Source organism: Struthio camelus, chromosome 1 (genome assembly GCF_040807025.1).
Source record: "Struthio camelus isolate bStrCam1 chromosome 1, bStrCam1.hap1, whole genome shotgun sequence".
Taxonomy (NCBI): Eukaryota; Metazoa; Chordata; class Aves; order Struthioniformes; family Struthionidae; genus Struthio; species Struthio camelus.
The window spans coordinates 191,325,137-191,347,444 of record NC_090942.1 but is presented as its reverse complement, the minus strand read 5'-3'; the positions used below and the strand labels follow the sequence as shown (position 1 = coordinate 191,347,444).

Sequence of the window (22,308 nt, the reverse complement as noted above, 5' to 3'; positions counted from 1 at the left end):
CTTTGGACTATGAGGAGTTTGATCATTACCTGTGATTTACAAGCATGTGGCAGGTGTAACTGATTGTGCTGTTGGACAGCCACATACTCCTGACAAGCCTTTGACACAAGCAGACCAACCCCCTGAATACTTCCAGTAATTGTTGCATATTGCTTGTACTGCATATGGATGGCACTTTCAGTGCACATGATAATTACACTGTAAGAAGCTTGCCATGTCCTAGCCAAGCTGGATTTATTGTTCAGGCGCAGAACATACATGAAGATCATCTATGCTGGACATGTCAAATTCATTCAGCTCTCTGGTATGTCTTGTCTGGACCATCGTGGATAGAAATATGAGAGAAAAACCACAGGGTCATGCAAAACTTAATAATAATGTTTAGGATTTCTCTAGCTGGACCTAATAGCCTCACCCCCAACTCCTCTAACCCAGCTACACACTTGGCTGTGATTTGTTTTCAGAGTGCTCAGTGCAAAGATGTCAGAAGTTGGACCTCCGTAAATAGGACAGGATCACACTACCCAAAACTTGGTGTTCGTATTCTTTCTCATCTGTGTGCTTCCTAGCCACAATGAAACAAAATAAAAGCACAGATGACAAAAGTGATTAGTCAATATGAAAATGTCCAGAACGTACCATACCCTTTCCGGGCCCGGCTACATCAATACGAACAGAACCTACCCCAGGAATTCTGTCATATTGACTCAGGCACCAGGAGCATAGGACTGAGGTGAGAGACAGTATTAAATTTTAACCACTCTTTAAATAACATTTTTGAAATCCATAATGTGGGCCCTGAACCCTTGGCTTTCCAATTGCATTGGGTTTCATTGTGGATGCTGTTAGGATGAAGTTTTCCCTGCTCTTTTTTACTCTGTTTATCTGGATTCAGGAGAAGCATGGCTTCACTCTTCCAAGGTAAATACCTGTTGGTGCTACCAGGCTCTTAGTGTGTGGGGAATGGGAAAGGAAAATAGTGAGGTAAAATATCTCCAAAATGCATAAGCAAACATTTGGCAAAGGCTGACATTTATTCATTGCTCTTGTAATTGGATATGTGGTTCAATTTAATATATAGATGGTGGAGGAAATTAAATTATTATAAGTCGTCTTTGCATCCATAAATCTTATGTTTTTAATCATATTAAAACAATTCTTTTCAGTCTAAGTGCAAATCAGTTCTGTTCATTCAGTGCTTTTGAGTGCCAATAAAGGGCATTCTGAAACTTAATGGGAAAAAATAATTTGCTTCATTTGCCTTAAAACAAGACCTTAAATAAATTACTTCTAGAGGTAGAGAGAGAAACCATTTCTGAAAGTGCTAACAATCTGTCTTCTTTCTAAAGTTGCTTTTATGGTTGTTTTTCCAGTCATGAATCATTTTTGAATAACCATTTTGTATTTGTACAATGTTTCAGAAGCAGTTTTATTGTTACCTATCGATAAACTTCAGAAATGCCCTGAAACCAAACGCTTTGTTAAAACATGAAAACATATGTCAGAGACGAAGACAGCCAAAGAGCTTTTATTCTCTGTGTGTGCAGCTGGTTTGAAAAACTGAAATGTTGTAATAGGTGGAACTAAAAAGATAACCCCCTCATGTGGCGAAATCAAGCAAGCTGAACAACCTGCAGGAACCACGATTAAACGGCGCCTGCTCCCAGAACTCAAATAGCTACACAAACAATAATGAATTATGTCTCACAACCCTTCTGTAACTTCGCACCACAAGTCAGTGGCAGAACTATGACAGGCGAAAACCTCTTGAATTTGTGCCTTAAAAACAGGATCATTCATCTCACCTTGTGTTGCAATCATATTTTGTTGTGGATTACCATGGAGCTGTGGGGGTTAAAGCAAAGGGACAGATAAATAAGCTTTTAGGTGAATTCAGTGGAGCAACATTGCTCTGTGCTACTTGAAGGTTCATTTATTCAATGTTTAAATAAAACACCGAATATCTGACCCTTAGAGAAGAATATGGCATTTCCCACTGAATCTAGCCCTCCCGGGCCAGTTATGAAAATGGCTAAAAAGAAAGAGATTTTAAAGGTGATATATTTTATTTCTCTTTTTACTTTTATTTGACTGCTAGTGTTCAAGAATTCAATGGTCTTGTATTAAAGCTTCTCTTTGCAAGGATATTGCATGATTACTACATTTGAACCTCCAAGAAAAATATCAAATAATGCAAGACTTTCGAAAGAGTGGATAACACTGAAAACACGTGTAGCTCACTGAACCATTACAGGGAAAAGAGAAGGCTGGAGGCTGTCTGAGAGGCAACAGGGTGGGAGAAAAGAGCACCCACAGACAGACATCTGTTCTCCAAGAAGACTAACGGCTTAAATGGTGTTACAATTTTTAGCTGGCATCGCAGCAAAGAATTTTAGCAAAGAATCTGAAGGAATTCTGTGCAGGGGGTTTATAGCTGTACAAGGGGAGAGTTACCCAGACATCAACAACTGGAAGAGATGCAAGACAACAATACTTGTTTGAAAATGTCATATGAAATTGTCCACAGGAGTGCAGGCTGACACATCAGGGTCACCAGATTTGGGAGTAAGGCTTTCATCAGTGAGTGAGGGAGGATAGGGAGAGTGGAGATAGGCTCTTGAAAGAGAAAACAAGTAGTATGTGCCTCAAGTGAAGTAGATGAGGGACACAGGCAGCAGGTTGCAAGGTCTGACAGGGCAGGAGGAGACCTTTGCAGTACTCCTGCAGCAACGTAACCTGCTGAGAGCCTGGATAGGTCTTCCAGTTGTAGACAAGTAAGAAGGCCTCTCTCCCTTAGTCAGAAGGAACGTGTAAGGTTTAAATGAAGCCAGGCTATGAGGTCCTGGAGATACATACGTGCTGATGCCTTGTTTTCGTCAGCCCATGTGATAAGTAATGACGATGGCCTGGTGATTGAGAAACGCAATGGAAGGAAGGGTGAAGAGACTAAGATGACTGTGGAGAACTGGCGCTGATTTATATCTGTTTGTGAAATGGCGGCCAGGGCCCCTGGATGGGATTCTTCTGACCATATGGGTTTTCTACACAATTCTGCATAAGAACCAGTCCCCTTCACCTCCTATACAGCCAATGGAGAGAAACATATGTATGTACTAATGTACGGTAATTAATTACAGTTCAGCATACACATCTAAAACAGGTCAGATATTAACTGAAACCTCAAAATGTCTATTTCTTTATAAAGAGAGCAAGGGGTTCAGATGAAGATACCAAAACCATGGACAATGAACAGTGATGGAACCTACTTACTGTGTCACAGATACAGAATAAGACCTGAGCGTTGTAGTGTGGGGCTGTCAGCTGAATTTCAATTTACCCAGAAGTAAGAGGCAGAGGAAAAAGAGGAGGGGACCAGCAATAGAGTCCAGGGGGACCCTGACAGAAAGTGAGAGCCGGGGAATGGGAAAGAACTTCTTAGGGATAAACTCAAAGAAGAACTAGGGAAGCAGGGCAAGAGGACAGAATCTGAAAGAGAAGAGGTGAGTTGAAGGTGAACATTTTCAGCTGTACCCAAGGCTGCACACAAGGCAAGGAAGGTGGGCATGGAGGGTTGGTTCTGAGATTGGTGTAGGAGGCAATAACTAGAGCTTCTGATTGGAATAATTTTTAACAGGAGTGGGGAAGAAGACAGATGGGAGATGGTATAATGTTGAATCAAAGCAGAGGAACTGAGAAGCCCAACAACTACAACTTCAGCAGGGGCAGAACTCAGACCAACCTGTTTGCTATGTTCCGGTCCTACCAGCGTGAGCTATAAAGGACTCGCTGCTAGCCACTGGCTATCTGACACTTACGACACTCACCTGAGACACAAGTGCAACAAATTGGGGGTATAAATATATTCCCCCTTCCTCATTTTGTACTCCATGCTGCAGCAGGCAATGGGAAGTGTAGGACACAATGACATGCAGCAGTCCTCTTCTGGTCTCCCTTCTGAAAAGATTCCCTGTGGCAAACATAAGCATGAGAAGACAAGCTCACTTTTGAAGGAGTCCCAAACGCAAGCTTTGGAGTTTACTTGTCTAAAGAAATAGGCAAACTGCCAGCCCTGCCTAGCCCTGATTGCTATTTGATGCTCTGTCAGATGATGGTGGAAGCAAAAATAAGGCTGGCATATTGTTGGTTCTGCATGAGAAACAACAGTGATTGCTTGGAGCCTGGCTAAAAGTAGAAAAGATAAATCACCTGGTTGCTGGATGCTGTCAGGTCTCTGCTTCAAATCAGTCACAACAATGAGTTGTGACAATCATGTTCTGCAGCTTGAAAATACTTGTTTTGAGACCCCTGCCTGTTTTCTTTTCAGAATAGTCTTTTCAGACAGGGCTCTTAAGGACTTCTGCGGTGCCTGTTTTATGCGCTGCCATCAACTCCACACGATTAGAGGGCTGAGAAGCTCCCCAGCCCAGAAAATGGAAATAAGGGTCAGATATTTCCCCATGAAAACATGAATTATTTTCAAGCCTATCCAACACAATTGTGAGCTATGGGCTCTGAAGATCAGAACTGGATTTACAATGCGAAGTGATATATTTCCTAAGATAAATTTAGACAATAAAGATCTCTTCAGACAGCTGAATTATTTCTCCCCCTCACTTGCAAAGTGTGTGCTCCAGCTACTACTATTCTGTACTTGCACAGGGGTTGAATACTGTCCTTTCATTCTTGCTGAACTGTGTGTGTGAATTTTACTTCTGTCCTTGATGGTGGCATCAAGCACAGAGTAGCTTGGAAGGGCCATCTCTCTGTACAACGTGTTTGGGCTGTGGGTTTCAAGTAGAAGGAGGAATATCAGTTACTGCACAGGGAGGGAGGACAGTGGTACCAAGCACTGGAAACCCTGCATAACTGGCAGAGGGAGAGAAATGAGGTGAGCAGTAAGAATGGATTGGAGTAGGAAGGATGATGGTAGCACCCTCTGCACATCCATGAAATGCTGTGTTTGCCTTTTGCAGCAGGCTGGGAGGGCTCGTGTTACTGCTGAAGGGTGAATGAATCTGAGAAACTTGGGGGACAACAGGAGAGATGACTTCCCAATCTAGTCTGGTTTTATACCTGCTGCACTCTAGGTTAGCCAGAGCTGTGTTGCATTGGTACCAGCTCCCAGGAGCAATCTGGGATACAGTAGTAGGTAGTGGTTACCAAAGCCATATACCAGCCAGTTGGCTCTTTCATATTTTGGCAGATTGGCAGAAGCACAGGCTAGAACTGGGCCCAGTGTTCTCACTACTGAATCCTCTTTGAGTCCATGGTAGCCAAGTCAGGGAAGACAAGTAAGGCCAAGTCCATTTTGCATAACTTATAATGGTTTCACATACCTGTGCTTTATCTAAATACCTTTGCCTTTCCAGGGATGAAGTTTTGTGGGCTCTCCCAAAAACAGACGGACAGGTTGAAGCCCTTCAGAATTTACTGAACACCACTGAGGTAAATAGTTCCCTATTTCTCTCTGGTCTCTAGGGCAAAGTCTTCTACAAAGTGCACTAGTACTACTTCCGCTCAGAGGAAGATTTAGCCCTCTGTCTTTCATTCTTGTCTCCTAATACAGCAGCTCAGCAAACGCTTTGTTTTCATTGTTCTGGTATCTTATGGTTTACATAAGGAGGGCCTCTGCAATGTTTTAGTGAATTATATCAGAGCTCAGAATTCTGCAGTTGGTTTTGTGCACTAACACACTGCAAAGCTGGTGAAGTTCCAACACGCAGTAAGTAACAAACACATTTGTTAGGGAACCCCAGCACTTTAGACCAATGCAATTTTGAATCACATGGCCTGTAGGGCTTTGAAGATCAGGACTTACCCAAGGGGTATTTTTCTTAAAACAGCATTTAGATGATAAAAATCTCTTCCGTTGTTGCTAAGAATTCTAGTGGGACTTTTTCACTTCTGCCTGCCATTAGAGAAGAGAGCTTTGAATTAAAATAGGACACCTCCTCCTCTTCAAAAGCATTTTCCCAATCACACCCTCACAGTTAGTCTGAAGCCAACATTCTGCAACAAAAAGTGTAACCGTTCGCTCAACCACCGTCATTTACAACATGATTGAAGATGTGTCTCAGATAACTGAGAGCTTTTAACAATGTCTTTGCCCACACTCCTATCCCATCTTTCTTGGGCCCTATTCTATGCCCACGTCGATTCCTATTATACTCTTCCACTACACCTCCTAGCATCATCTTACCCTCCTATTCAGTCCCTACAAACTTTGATACCTTTACTTGCTCTTTTCTACCTCTGCATTTCAAGGAAAAGGAAAAAGAAGAGAAAAAGGAAAGAAAGACTCATATGGCACCTCCTAACAAATTTTAAACTCCCCAATATGGTAACAAGAGTGTTCAGATCATCACATGAACTTCTTTAACATCTGCAAAATCAACATATTTTTCTATATGTAGACGAGCTGTGTAAGCTAGAACTTTAAAAAAAAACCACACAAATCCTCAGCTTGTGGCAAATACTTGACATATAACAGTACAGCCCAACGAGTTACAATCTAGCAAAAAAAGAAACAACTGAAAATTAGAAGAAGAATTAGCAGGCTAATTTCAGGTGCTACTCTTGCAAAAGACAGAGAACAAAAATCTAAAAAAAGGAAACACTTCATCCTTACAATACCACTGATTAGAAGAGCCAGACCCAGAAACGTGTATATCAGTCTTTACTAGCTGTCCCTGAGGCAGTATTGACCATTGCTGATGATCGGCTGATGACCAGTAATCCTGCATGTTATGAAAGTTTCTCTTTTATCAGTATTTGTTGACTTTGACTCAGCTAGGTCAGTCTAGAATTCTTCGGATTTCCTTATTCTCAACCCGAAGAATGCTTTCACCAAAGAGAAACCAAATCCACACAGCTGTACCTCAGCGCAGACAGCAGGCTAGCCAGGGCAATAGGGAAATCAGCACTGGTGAACTTGGCATCCAGATTGCTTCTTGGATGGGTTTTCCCAACAACGAGGCATGTGATGCCTATAATAATGTCTGAGATGTCTACACTGAGACTGGTTCAGCTATGTGGACACCACATCACCTAGGGCTGTAGTGTTTTACCATTTATCATTCCAAAATCTTGATGAAAAAACATCTATATGACGTTGCAAATAAAAACATCTATACGATGTTGCAAATCAGTTCTGTCTAAGAAATGAGTAAGGTAAACAGTTGATAGCCGATATGTTCCTGGAAACATGGTATCCTAAGTTGAATATAATATTCCTAGTGTAATTGCACCAGAAAAGAGTAAAAATGCCCTATCTTTTAGTGACTCCGTGCTGTACCTCTTTAAATATGCAGCTAAGAATTATGTTGACCTTTTTCATATTGTAAATTCATGTGTAATTTTCTGCTCACTGCCACCTCTAGGTCTTTCGGCATTATTGCTTCTAAAGTGTCAGTCTCTTATTGAGTATGTCGGTTTCTGATTATATTATTGTATAAGATTTACTTTTACCAAGAAGAATCTCATTTTCTTATTCTCCTCCCATTTCTAATCTCTATATTGCTGCTTCATCTTGATTCAAACCCCTTCTGGCATTTATTTGGTCCCTGATCAAAGTAATCAGTGAATACAATAACTACAAAGCCTGGGCTGATCTTCATTAATTCCCCAAATACCCTGAGGGAAAATAACTCTCAGCAGACTTGAAAACATGTAACATAATAACCGGCTAAATGTATCTATTACACCAGAAATATTGTCTCAGGAAAGGTTGTGTTCCTGTCTTTGTTCTTGATTTATGAATTTATGTGCAGAAGTCATTATAAACACTTCTTCACTACACACTTTTCATTTCCAGCAGTAGCAGAATGTTCTAAGAAAGCACGTGGAACATTAAACTGCTTGTTATAGATGATCTCTGAAATTGAAAACATATGCTTTGATTATTTTCAAAATACTTATTAAATGTTAATGGTATATTTTTTCTTTCCTTGATAACACATAAAATGTTCTTGGAAACTTTGCAGGTCATTCTCTGGCAGCCTGTTATGGTTGAAAACATCAAGACGGACAAAGAAGTCCATTTCTACGTTAGCTTGTCCATTTTAAATAATATAAAGGCTGAGTTAAGGAGACTGACCATCGAGCACAAGTACGAATTCTTTATTTCTTGTTATGAATGTTTCGGGTAAGGTTGTTTGGCAACATTGTCATTTAATAGAAGGTTGTGCTCTTTCTTTGTTATTTAGAGTTTTGATGGGAGATGTTCAAGGACTTATTGAAAAACAGACTATCAATGACACAGTCAATCCACGCAGTTCGTCGTCGTATTATGAAAATTACCACTCTCTGAGAGAAGTAAGACATTTTCTTGTAATCCTCCATAGGTTTATTTAAGAGGTTAAATTTGTCTGGTGGCTGAGAATGGAGACAGGGAAAGAAATCACCACCAGGTAAACAAGTAGCATTATATTGCCCAGCTAGTGACAGTTCTAATTACTACAATGCCTTTATAGAGAAGGAATGCCAGCAAAAGAAAAAATCGTTTACGCATACATTACTTCAAACCACCACTCCAATACAGCCAACTCAGAAGGGAAATGTAGCAGCAAAACACCACATAAGTATTTAAGGCATGAAAAGAATAATATTTTAACCAAATGAAACTGAAGAACAATTTCAGGGTAATACTTAGACTGTACCGTGAATATATCTCACCGATTCTTTTAAAAGAAACCAGATTCTGGCAAAGGGTAAGTGGTCACAATTGCTAGTTTCTCTTTCCAGTTAGCTAGGGAAGCAACACTTTGGGAAGCAGAACGAATCCAGGTCCAGACCACTTTCAGGGATGAGGAGAAACAATAGATCCTTTTATTAATTGATCCACTTCATCTTTTTAGATACTTTTTTGGATGGATGAAATGGTAAAAACCCATTCGGACCTTCTCCAGAAAATATATATTGGATCCTCATATGAGAAACGACCACTTTATGTTTTGAAGGTAGAGCTGTGACTTACTGTGAAATCTTTCCAGGTAGTAATGTAAGCAAGTGAACAGTTTTGGCCAAAACACTTTCTTAAATCTATATTTATATGTATATTTTAACAATCTGTAATTCTTTGCCCTTTTCCTACGTTCTTCCAATAAGGTGCCATTATCTTTGACCAGTTTAGCTTCCTTGTTGGATCACTAAAAGCCAGAGGAGTTACCACATCTGGGCCACCATCCAAAGGCATGAAATATTGGCATGGTGGATATCCTCCTCTCTTGACTATAAAGGCAGTCTAGCTCCATATCCCAAATAGTTGGTGATCTGCTCTCCTGACCTCATGTACTGCTGAGGTCTTGGTGCCTGTGCTAGGGGCCTGCTGCAGGCTCTCTGAATATGGCCCTCTTACTGGACGCTAAAGTAAATGAAAGCGGTAACCAGCCCAGGATCAATCTAAACACTCCCTACAACACAAACGCTCCCTTTTCCACCTCGGTTACACTTTTCAGTTCCACTTTTATGTGGTATACTTTAAACAGTGACATTCTAATAAAATTTCTCTTTTGTCAGCTTTCTAAAAGGCAGGAAAAAGTCAAAAGTGCCATATGGATTGACTGTGGTATCCACGCTAGAGAATGGATTTCTCCTGCTTTTTGCCTGTGGTTCATAGGCCATGTGAGTAGATATCACATTGGATTACCGTTTTTAAAGAAAAGTAAAATGTCCTGACGCCATTTACCTTCTCTTGCAAATTACGCTCTAACTTGTACAATGTCTTAAGCTGTTTACTTGCAGAGCACCAACACATGAGATCTGTGTTTAATGTTTATACGTAGCAGTATGCGTGAGTGTGTTTATGAGTGTCTATGTGTGTGTCCACGGATAGGGATGAGAGAGAAAGAAAGAGAGAGAGGAAAAATGTCACATGGATCAAATGGGAAAGAGCTTAAGCGTATTCTCAGGTAAGAAAGAAAATTTTCAAAGTATGTGCAGCAAATTCAATAGAGATTTCTACAAGTATGGAATGGCCAGGGATGGAGCAAGTATGCCAGGAAAAGGATGTATTTGGAAATGCATTAGGGCTCTGTCTATATTGTGACATAGATCCTTGCAAAGGAATGATCCCGGCTCTGGGACAAATATCGCGTGGTATCTCACATCCATATTTACTACTGCTTGCACTGCTTGGAGTAGATCAGATGGCACCTAGAGCGAACTCAGAATATCCTACAATCCTTGATTTTTCCCTACACGCCTCTGCAGTGCGACAGATACCCCACACCCTCCATTTGCTTGCTCTAGGCATGACATAGCTCCATATCAATAGACTCTTCAAAGAGGCTAAAGGGCAGGCACACCAGCAACCTCTGTTGGGTTCTTTCTGTGAGGTGTCACCTGCTGCTCTGCCTGCTGTTACTGCTCTTGCGGTCTCTGATTTTCTGTTTGCACTCATGATTTTTTCTGGATTGGCCTCATTCTCTGAATGAGGCCACACAAGCCACCTTCTTCTGAAGGTACCAGCCCTGCAGGAGAAACTGTCATTTCAGACCTCCAGGACATGAATGGCAACAACTGCCAGCACTGATCACTGATGGGATGAGACTGTACTATGTACTCAGCATAAGCATAAGCAGCAGTAAATTCAGCACTTCAGAATCTGAAGGGCCAAATCAGAAGGTCTCTGTAAGGGTGTGATATCAAGCATCTCCATTTCAGGCACCAATACAAGTGGAGAAGACGCTCATGGTTGCCCTCTGCAGTCTCATCATTTCTGCCTCTTACTTACTGGTAGGAAAGCACTCTAGATTTGACCAGTTTACTGCAGTCCACATTAACAGTGTCATCAAAATTGTGAAGGTTTTGCCCTACAGGGATTCTGCTCTGATGCAGTTATTTCTCTAACTGGTGTTTTCCGTGAAACTCTGGTGGGTACCTCACCCACAGGGACTGTCATGTCCACTTTCTGCAAACCTAGTGGATCATGAAAGAATTGTAGATGGGATGAACAGGTACTCAGAATGCATGCCCAGACCTTCTGAGACTCTGCCCCTCTGCTACGGCCCCAAGCTGAGCAATCTTCCCTGCAGCACATGGCAATCGGATATCTGCAGAACCTGCTTGCCTAGTGCTACCATGGGTCACACAGTCTTACCGAGACAAACACAACCCCTCACCACACGCCAGTGGGGCTTCAATTTTAAATACTTGCAGGATCTCAGGCTAATGTGCGTTTGGCCTACCAGTCATGAATGGAGAGCTTTGACAGACAGGCTGGATGTCTGTGCGCTCTGTGCTTTGCAGACTGTCACTGTCTGCTATTTCTTGCACAGCCTGTGGGAGGCCACTGGTGAGCAGCTCCTTTCAGAGCTGCTGGCATGGGACCAGAGAAATACATTACATACACGTGGCTCAAAGTCAGTACCATGAAAGAACAAAACAAACTCAGAGTTGTATTTCAGCAAGGTCTCTGGTGCTAGCTCTGCCCAAAGTGAAAAAAATCTGGTTTACGTTTCCTTCATTCGCTTTTCGCAGTACAAACTCTCTAAAGAGACTGCTGTCTTTTTCTTCCCTTTTTGCTAAACAAACTCTAGTCGAGCATTGTCCTCTCACTGATTAACCCCATAAGACATCAGATATAAACCGACATCAGATATAAACAGTCTGCCTCCCAGTCCAGATGAGTTCAGCCTTCTCTCATGTCAAGTCTGCTGCTTCCAGACCTCAGCAGATACCCCAATAACTCCAAGAGACAGGATCTCTGCTACTTATCTCTTCTTTAGAATTGAGACCCCATGCCATTTGCTCTCTTGCCATCGTTAGGCAGAATGATTGGTCTAGAGAACGTGGAGGAAATTAAATTATGCAATAGGCCATACAACAGAGCACAACACCACTTACAATCAAATAATCAAAATACAAATGTGTTGTTATCAAGAAGAGAGTAAATGAAAATAGGTAAATGAAAATAGTAAGTGAAAATATGGGCAGAGGTATACAAATAGCGGCATTTACACAGAAATGCCTTCATTACCTAGATGTAAAATAAAGAAAAATGTTGCATAGTCCATGGCTTAAATATAAAACAGAATAAAACAAAAACTCAGGCCATGTTTCAAAATATATGCCGTCTAACTAGTTATCAGAATAAAGGTAGAGAGTTATCACCTAAACAGAAAATTAAAAAGGGTCTCACAGGCCAGGGATAAAAATGCAAAATGGCTTACATAGCATGGCCACTGTGTCTTGATTAGACAACCACAATGTGCACCGTAACGTAGGAACTATTAGTTCAGCAATGGGATTTGGAGATACGAAAGGTCTTGCTGCCCAAAAGTCTTGTGGTTTTTCAGGAGGAGAGAGGGATACTAAGCCTTTGTGTGCAGAAAGGCCCGGAGCAGCAGGGGTGTGAACAACCCTAGAAGAAGAGGTTGGTACCACTCCTGTTTTACTTTTTTCTGCTGCAGGAACAGCCTTCTCTGGAGAACAGAGAAGACAAATTGCTGCACTTTCATGCCATTTTCTCCCTGGAGCTAGACCAGAACTTCAATTTGCCTATGCAGACGCTTTCCAGAATTTCACCGAGAACTCATTGCCACATTATGGAGATGCCTGGGATCAAATATTTCCCTCTGGATAACTTTAAAAGGAAAAAAAAAAAAAAAAAAGCAAGGGTATCAGTCACTGGGGATTTCTACAGATACAAACACACTGTGCACTTGCCTAAACTGTACCTTTCTGCAGACACCTGCATCCCAAAACTGAATTTTGCAAATGAATTTGGGTGTTGGGCTAGACTCAAAACTTATGCAGAACTGGAGGATGGCTTGGAGAAGAGATCAGGATGGGATGTCCCAGGTACTGGCAAGTGTCTCGAGGCCTGGTGAGGAAGGGAGTATTTCTGTGGTTTTAAGTGCTGATAGGAGCATCCCTGTAACAGCCTGCACGGTGAAGGCCACGGGAGGAGAGGCAATTGGCTGTGTGTGCCATGAAAGTCAGTTTCCCTGCTGCGTCTTTGTAGCCTATATTGAGTGAAGAGCAGGCTGAGACCTCAAGAAGCCTCGCAGGCTCCTTGTAAAGTAGAGGATGCCTTTGAGAAGAACGAAGGGACATTGCTGTTTTTCACTCTGCAGCTGCAGAGACCTGTACAACTGCCCATATAGATCCAGCATTTTTATTGTATAATCCAGTGCGCTACCAAGCTGTGCTGATCACTGTAGGCGGCCCCTTATTGAAGTGCAACTGCCTGGAGTTTTTCCTGTAGGAAAAATGTGTTTACCCCACCCATGTCAGGTGGTCATGCACCTGGTCTGCCATGGCTGTAGTGTTCTGAGAAGAAGTTTCAGGGACCCTTGATGGTAGCTAGTGGAAGACATCCATGCCCACACCCCGATCCTGCTCCTGTGTCCAGAGGTTCCCCTTTATAGTGATATGAGCAATATCCATCTCACCTTGGGTTACGAGGGAATACTCTAATCCCTGATCCTCGTTCCACTTTACTGAAGCATGAAGTGTGCAGTGTCTTCTTTGAGCTCCACACGGTCTCTCCATGGACAGAGACAGAGCAATGTCCTGTGCTGAGGTGAAAGATGAAGGCGGTACCTCGCTTAACCTTGTGCTGGGACTGACTTGAGCAGACGAGCTGGAAAAATAAACGAAAGGGATGCTGAGGAGGTTGGGGGTGTTGCAGGTTACCTCAGTCAGTACAGTGACAAGTAAGCCTACGAAATACCACTACAGCCACATACGGTTGCTGCCTCTAAGTCTATGTGGGATGGTAGGGGTCTGAGGTATGGGCAGCACCACTTTGAAAGTGATCCCCAAGTCTTTTGATTTGTGCAAGTGAGATACTGAGGTGCGTTAAGCATGTTTGCGGATGACTGTTGGAGTTGGTCTTGATTGAGAAACACACTTGTGTGCATGCTGTGACAGCTGGTTGGCAGTCATTTAAGCTGTGTCACACAGAAATGTGATTCCCAGGCTGTGATGTGCCTGGAAGTCAAACAGGAAGTAAGTCAGTGTCAGATAAAGAGGCGCCTCAATATATAATTGTCACACGGAATATGTCCCCTAAGCTTGCTTCATGACCTGTCTTCTTCCTCTCCTCCTCATCCTCAAGCAAGTAGGAGAAAAAGTTATCATTGACCAGAATGACCAGACTGCTGCAGTGACAACTCTGAGAAGATTTGGGAGTACATACCCACTCCCCCTGTCCTGTTCTTTGCCCTCACAAGCAGGTGCTGAGAGGTGGAGACTGGCATCTTGAACCCCTCCAGCTTTGTTATGCAGCTCCAGACCAACGGTTATACCTGGTCTCTAACGAGCTCATACAGCTCAAGACAGTGAATAAAGATATGCCAAGAGACAAGAGACTTCTTTGGTCTTTTTGAATTTGCTCAGCACTGCAGGTAAAACTCATCATGCTGAGCTGTTTTTTCAGTTCTTAGTATGGGCCAGGAAAAAGGCTCCCAAGAAAAAACTCATTCTGGCCTAGCCGAGGTTGCCCAGGTTGCTCCAGTACTGTCCTGAGACATTGTTTATTCAATTACTTGTTCACAAAAACAAACCAGATGAGATTGTGACTTCACAGTCACCAGCACTGCAGCCAGAGTAACAGCATAGATGAGTCCTTGAAAGATGAATTACGGTTTGTCCACGATGGAACTAAAGAATAATAATAAATTATAAAAGAAAATAAATACGTTTATTTCTATCCTCAGTCACAACTATAAAACCTCATTGACTATAACATTTTTAAAGGAGATTGCAGGAGTTAGGTGCAGATACAGCTGAATATACCTTATGCCCCACTGGTAATTTCAGCCTTCAAGGCTCCCTTGGAGAGAAATGCATTTGCCCTTTTCATGCTGCTCCAAATAATTACCAGCTGTGCTGTCGCTGTGCCAGTGAAATGTCCCTGCGACATTTTTCAGCAGTAACAAGCTGAACATTTGGTTTCTCCATCCCCTTGATCTAATTCACGTGTTTTAAATTCAAATTTTATTTCCATATCACTTCACAAAGTAACATTTCAAAGTCTGACATTAGTAGACGTCTGCACACGCACATTAAGATTAGTAGCGCTCTGTTTTGCAAATATGAGGCATTTTTTACAATGTTTTCACTTCTTCTCATTTAATTTTCTTGTTAGATGGTAGAAAGATTGACACTTTTCACTTAATTCAGAGAAAGTCCATTGCCTGAGGAAAAGTGGGAAGAATTTCAAATAGGAGGTGCTTCAAGTAAGGCACAAAGAAGAAGAAGATATGATTAAAGACCTAATCTATCCTATTAGAAACACAGTCATTTATCTAGGTTAAAATTTATCCCAGTGTGCTGGACCTACAACCAGGTTAAGTATCATTTAAGCCTTCAAAATTAGCTATAAGTGAGGCAAAATTAGCAGTGTAGCTCTTATTGGCTCTTTACATACAGCTGCATTGAATTCGTAATGAAACCAGGAAGAATGCTGTTACGTACAGCAGCTGCATGAAATGTTATTTGTTATTTTGTGTTTGTGTTTGTGTTATTTTATGCTACTTTTGTGCTCTTTTGTGCTTCCCTCCACCCCTTATTTATTTATACAAGCAGCAAAAGCTCAAGCTCTGTCTCATGACCAACTCGTTAACATTAGACGACTGTAGTGTATCTGACTGACTGTACCAGTTCCATTCCCGGCCTCTCCCCTGGGAGTTTTAACCAAAGGGCTATTTGGAGTAGCAATTTCTCTGATGCGATACACTTCTACGAGGAGGCAGCCTGGTGTGATAATTGCACGATTATTTTACCATAAGGCCATCAGGTGCCTTCCTCGGAAGGTAAGAAAAACACTATTATAAATGCTTTTAATAAGTTTTCCTGGTGTCTTACAGACAACGCATTTGCGTGAGAGAGATCAGACCATGACAACACTTCTGGAACACTTTGATTTCTACGTCATGCCTGTGGTGAATGTGGATGGCTATGAGTACACGTGGAGCCAGCCCTCCGTATGTAGAAACTTTTTAGACATACTGTGGAACATACTGACATGCCATTTATGGTAACTGTCAGTGTGTATGCTTAGGACACAGTTTCCACTCTGGAACTGCACGCCCAAACTTGTTCGTTGCACTTGAAATTTCTGCACCTCTGCCTCATTTAAAGTACAGCAAATACTGTGACTACTTGATATGTGACCCATACAACCTTTGCATCCTCCAAATTGCTGGAAACGTATTTGGAAACGACAGCATCTCATCCTAGGATTTTAAAACTTTCAGACATCAGGGAACGCCTATGTCTGCCTTTAGCAGCAAGGTTACAAATACTGGCACAATCCAATACAAGCACGTCAGATGAGCCACAGCCAGTAACTCACTCCTTCGTCCTGCAGGATAGCCCGGTTCTTTGAGTATTTTTTTTTTCAAGTGGATGAAGGTACAACAGGTGAAAGCCATCTATTCAGGATTTTATTTACTCATTGGTTTGAAATTCTGAGAAGCTGAAATGGTTCTTTGATTTTTAGATCTTTCACTTAAGTTTAAGCAAAAATCTCTTCCGTTCTTTTTACTCTCTGGATTTTCATCCCAGCTCTGCTTGCATTTGGACAGCCACGCTTACACAGCCCAACAGCTGCACACCAGATTCCTAACTTTCCACATGCTGTCAGCAGTCCCTGCAGAAAGGTTGGACTTGTACTTGTAAACTCATATACCTGGCTAAACAGTTTGCCTTCTCTCCTCCTTCCACAGTGCAAGTCTGTTGAAATCAGACCAAACGTCCACATCTTTTCCTGTCCAGCACTTTGTCTCATCGCTCAGGCTTAACTGGCAGTCAGATTGTGGTTTTATAATCTTCCTTGGTTTTTTGCTCCTTCATTGGCACATGACCTGTAGAGATACATGAGAAGATATATTTAACTAAGCAGGGAAACGATGACAAAATTTGTATTAACATTTTCCCTACACCTCAGTTTGTGTGTCTCTTTTCACAGAAACGGCTGTGGAGAAAGAGCCGCTCGTCACATGGTAACAGCAAGTGTATCGGTACTGACATGAATAGGAATTTTGATGCACACTGGTGTGGTATGACCTCACTTCTTTCTGTTCTAGCTCTGCTTCAGTTTTAACCTTCAAAGTTCCTAATTTTTAAAATATTTTCCTTTACTCTTTCACAAAGTGACTGCTGATAGAAAGACGAATGCACCTGAATAACATTTATGAACAGAAGAGCAGTTCCTCAACTTCAGACACTTTTTGTGGGGACCCAGGATTTTCACCCTCAAGACTGTACACTGGCTACGAACCTTTTCCCAGTGTCATGACAAGGCCGGGGGGGGGGGGGGGAGGGCAGGACTCTATACCCTCTCTCTCGCATCACGTGCAGTGCGAGGAAAGGAAGGAAGAGGTGGCCCTTGCCATGCCACCCAGTGCCTGTCTCAACACTGAGTCAAGTAAATGCTCCACTATATTGTATGAACTGATCACCTTCAATAACGCATTCAACTTGCCAAGCACTTCTGGTGGTGAACAAATTCTGAGCCAGAAAAGTGATTCTTCTTTACAAAAAGGAGAATAACACAAGTAGACTAAAGAGTGGGTCTTCTCTGAAAAAGTGTTTGAGCAAAATGTACACCTTCTTACGGGGCAAAACTGGAGCATCTCATTTTAGTGACTAGGGAAGTATTCATACTGTTTTCAGCTGCGCTATGCTCCTCACTTACTAAGGGTTGGAAAGATAAAAGAGAGAAGCCTCAGCACCTTGTAGGGTCATCAAGCAGAAACAGCTGCTTGTACAGATGAGTCTAAGCATCAAAGTCAGATGCTTACAATAACTTACATGGTTGCAGTCATCTCCTTAGGTTTCTACTCCTTTTAGTTCTGCAGAGTCAGTAAAATGCTTATGAAAAAAATCCCATTTGTCTTAGCTATCGTAAAAAACATTGCTTGTATTTAACCAGATAAATCTTTGAATTGCAAGTGATAGCAATGGTTGAACAGATGTTATTCAGAACATATTCTGAACTGCAGAATCTCCATTATTGATATAGCTCTGCAATAGAGAATGATCTCAGCAAGATCCTCTAAAGAACCAAGCCCGAGTTTTACCATTTTATAACAATCTTGCAATTATTATCAGTTGCGTTAATTACTTATACTGACACAGCTGTGTTAAGTGACACAAAGTCATGGTGAAACGTTCATGGGACTTTGCATATTAGTCTTTACTCACATACCTTTCAATAGCCAACAGTTCTTGTCAGAGGTGTTACACGCTCAGACTTCCGTTGGCTTCAGCTTTGCCTGTGGAGACACTTGAAAACACCGCAAAATTCCAGGATTTAAATCTATGCATTTAGGACTTAGAACTGTATTGCTGTGTTTTTCTGTTCTTCCTCTTCAGCTGTTCAGATAACAACTTTCTGAACAGGAACAAAGCTCTCATGGTTTTTATGAAAAGCAAAATACACTACTTGATGTGCTGATATAGTATGCTTTTCTTTTTATAATAATAAAAGGTAAATTTACTCCACTAAAAGCTATGTGCTTTGAATTTGCTCTGTGGAACTAAATTTCACTGGACCATGGACCTAAAATTCCTCCAGGTTTTTCACGTTATTTTCTCAGCTGACTGTTCTCTCTATGACCAAGAATTTGGGAAAGCAGAATCCAAAATTGCCAGCAAACAGATTCTTCATTGTCTTTTATTGTGGGCAGTTACCCACTTCTGTGCAAAACAGAACAGTATAAAACGTAACATTCTCATTCTCCCACTTTTGCGAGATTTTGCACAGATGCCAGGAACTGTTTGTATTTTCGTGTGCATGCATTTTCACAGACTGCCTGTGAAATCCTCCTATCTCCTTCAGGATGTAGATATATATAGTACGTATACATGTACATATATTAACGATTGGACAGATATATACTGGAACATGAAAAAAAATTGTACCATAGCCCTCCTTGTCCCAACATCTGTTCCAGATTTCCCACAGTCTGCATGTCCCAGACACACTGTCTCTGTTAGCACTCCTCCCCCATGGTCTGCTCTCTTCACTGTATTTCTGTTTCTTCCACTATGTAACAGGAGGGTGTAGGTCACCTGAGGATTTATTTCCAGCCATTGATACTTTAAAGGGATTTGCAGATATCTGTGGAACAGTTAAATACACAAAAATACAGGTTTATTCATAGCATTGGCAGCTAGAGACCACTGTAGCATCTAGTCTTTCTGTCTGTCGCATCCCATTACATTTCATCCAAATATACTTGGCATTGAGCCTTGTGACTTTTATTTTGTTAAAGCCTATATATCTCAAAACTGTTACGTATTTTGGGGGTTGATACGCTCCCCACTACTTTCTGACATGCTACAGATGTTCCCTAGCTATCACTAACACCAGAAGACAACTCTTTCTCTCCTGTGTCATATGATACAGGGCTGCTACTTTGCAGATATACTGGAATTGAGTTCTGCAAGATGGGCATTTGTTAAAGTGTCCCAGGGCCAAGGGGTGAGGAAAATCTTCTGGTGTGTCATATTACTCAAAGTGATATTACTGGAAAAAAAATAAGGATAAAATGTTTATTTAAAGTATTGATTTGTAGCAAAGGGAAAATGTACAAGAAGATAATATATCAAAACACAAAGAGCTGACATTTAACAATAAAGATGTTCTTTGCTGCATCTAAAAAGTTATTTGATCTCATTCTGAAGCTATCAAAAACGGAGAATCAACTAATTCTTTTGATAGCTTGTTCCAGTGCCTACTTATCCTCATTCTTAAAAGCCTGGTACGTTATTTACAATTTGAGCTGTGCAACAGAAGTTGACTTTACGCATGAGATTAACTAAACTCCTAGAATCTGTCTTTTCCCTGTAGAAGTACTTCTAGAGTTTTAGAAGGAATCTCACAATCATGTTCTTGATGAATTTAAAGAAATGGAGCACTTTCATACTCTGGTGTAGGACTTTTTATCCAGCCTTTGAACCATTTTGATTTTTCTTCACCTTTTTCAATATTTCAGAGTATAGCAGTTGAGAAATCTGAGTAAGCTGGCATTGATTTCTGCAAGAGCGCGAGTTCCTTCCACAGCATGAAAGAGCCTACGCTTTCTTGCATATTAGCATCATAATCTGTTCTTTCATTACCTAAACAGATAATGCAGAAGGCAAGAACTTAAGGAGAAACATTGTGTGCTCTCCTTTGTTACAGGTGAAGGAGCATCTCCTTACGAATGTCATGAAACGTACTGTGGACCCTATCCAGAGTCGGAACCAGAAGTGAAAGCAGTGGCTCGCTTTCTCAGACACCATAAAGACATCATTAAAGCATACCTAACAATGCACTCTTACTCCCAGATGGTATTGTTTCCATATTCTTACACTACTGACAAAAGTAAAGACCATGACGAGCTGGTAAGTCTTCCCACTTTCTAAGTTTCACATTTATTCCTGAACTTCTCACCCCGCTTGGTGAGGCTTGTAATGAGGGAGTCACAACACTCTGAAGATAAGGATTCAGAAAGGAGATTTCTCCCGATATTCTGAAGAGCTTAAAGTGAGTATGGGCTGGCCTAGCAGCGGGTAAAACAGCAAGCTACTTTTGAAGAACAAGGAAAAATGAAAATATTTATTCCAGACTGATAGGGCATCATAAATCTCTTTTAGTTTCCAGATTCTGCTATAAACAAATAGAGTCAAAGTTTTTTGGACACCTTGATAAGATTGTTGGATAAAGTTGTGATTATGTTGTATGCTTTACATGAACTATAAAATTACTTGGGTGGCTATCTAAAAAAAAAAAAAAATCCCTCCACATACCTAAGCAATGAGGGATTCTGGTGGATGCTTGCTATTTTAGTAAGGTGTTTTTGTTTTGCTAGGGATATTTATTTCAGATGGTCCTAATGGTGTGATGAAAAGATGTCGCAATTATGTAGATTTCGAGAGTCTTGAGCCAACAAATCACACAAATGGAACAAATGTATCCTTTGCTGGCAGAATGTACCATGTACCTTGCTAATCTCATTCCTGAAGATTTAAATCTTTCCAGACTAGCCGAATGGTGCTATGACTGTCTCATAGGAGCTCTGGAGCACAGTAAAAATAAATCCTAACTCAATACATATGAACTATTATCATCAGGTCATAAAGCTTGTAATGCTTTGTTCATTTCAGGAGAGTCTAGCAAACAAAGCAGCTAAAGCTATTAAGAGGACAACAAAAAAAACATACAGACTTGGTGCAGGTGCACACACAATTTGTAAGTATGATTTTTACTACAGTGGTAAGCATCATAGAGCATCATATCCTCTCTAGCGTCGGAGGACAACTTTTGATCAGAAAACTAGAGTTCTGGTTTCAGCTAATTGTTATCTTTTTTTCCCTTCCTTATATAGACTTAGCTCCTGGAGGTTCAGATGACTGGGCTTATGACCTTGGCATTAAATATTCTTTTACTTTTGAGCTTCGGGACACTGGAACTTATGGATTTTTGCTTCCTCCCCAAGAAATTAAACCAACTTGCTTAGAAGCACTTGCTGCTGTCAAAGAGATAGCTAACCATGTCCTGCAGAATTTGTGATACTTTGAATTTGGCATCTCATAACCTTAGCGCCTTATTTACACAAACTGGTATTGAATGTGATTTATTCCAGCATGACAGTAATTAGTTAGCTCAGTATAATAAGAAAGCTTGCTGCGTTACCACAGTTTAATTTATACACAGGCCAAAAAAACCATGACTGCACCCCTTACGCTTCTTTTCATTTTAGAATGCCTCAGTTTGTTCTGCTATTCTTATATCCTTAAACCTACAGCGCTATGAGGACAGCAACACAGAGGGCAATGCTTCAAGTACAACTTCCCAACACTTAAATATATACTAAAAAAAATATAGACAGCTTGGAGTCTTATTCGCTCTTGTAAGCCTCTGATCAATCCAATTCACTCATCCTTCCATGCAACAGGGCTTTTGAACCCACCCAGCTTTTGCAAAGTAGCTGCTAACATATTACTCCTACGCATCAAGCGGCAGGAGTGTTTTAAGCCCTAAGAAGAGGATCGTTGCGCTGCTGGGGCCTTTATTTGTAAAGCCTTAAAGCAACTTGTGCTTTGTCACTGTTAAAAGCGCTTCGGTTCGGCTCCTGCTGCGCTGGCCAGGACAGCAGTGACCACCTCGGCACGCTCCTTAACTCTGAGCCGCCGCCGCCGCCCTCCTCGAAAGCCAACGGCCGCCGTAACGGCCGCCCGCCCGCCCCCATCATGGCGGCACGGCCGCTTCCCTCCCCTCTCCAACGTCACCGCCAGCGGCGGCGCGGCGGGAAGCGCAGGGGCTGCTGGGAAGGGCGGCGCGGCAGCAGGCGCAGCGGCAGGAGCAGC

The 22,308-nt window shown here is 41.6% G+C and overlaps 1 protein-coding gene across 1 annotated transcript; it reads left to right on the top strand.

Moving 5' to 3' along the window:
* The first annotated feature begins 792 nt into the window (after nt 1–792).
* Nucleotides 793–21,823, top strand: CPB2 (carboxypeptidase B2). The gene is made up of 11 exons (XM_009682401.2): nt 793–921; nt 5,370–5,445; nt 7,983–8,107; nt 8,205–8,313; nt 8,856–8,957; nt 9,517–9,621; nt 15,816–15,932; nt 16,919–17,009; nt 20,141–20,343; nt 21,106–21,190; nt 21,327–21,823. The coding sequence occupies exons 1-11, from the start codon at nt 851–853 to the stop codon at nt 21,509–21,511; spliced, it is 1,269 nt and encodes a 422-aa protein (XP_009680696.1). The 5' UTR covers nt 793–850; the 3' UTR covers nt 21,512–21,823.
* The last annotated feature ends 485 nt before the right edge of the window (nt 21,824–22,308 follow it).

Coding starts and splice junctions, on each gene's coding strand:
- CPB2 (XM_009682401.2), top strand. CDS start 851: ATGAAGTTTTCCCTGCTCTTTTTTACTCTGTTTATCTGGATTCAGGAG. Junction 5,446..7,982: donor ATTTACTGAACACCACTGAG/GTAAATAGTTCC, acceptor GAAACTTTGCAG/GTCATTCTCTGGCAGCCTGT. Junction 8,108..8,204: donor AGACTGACCATCGAGCACAA/GTACGAATTCTT, acceptor TTTGTTATTTAG/AGTTTTGATGGGAGATGTTC.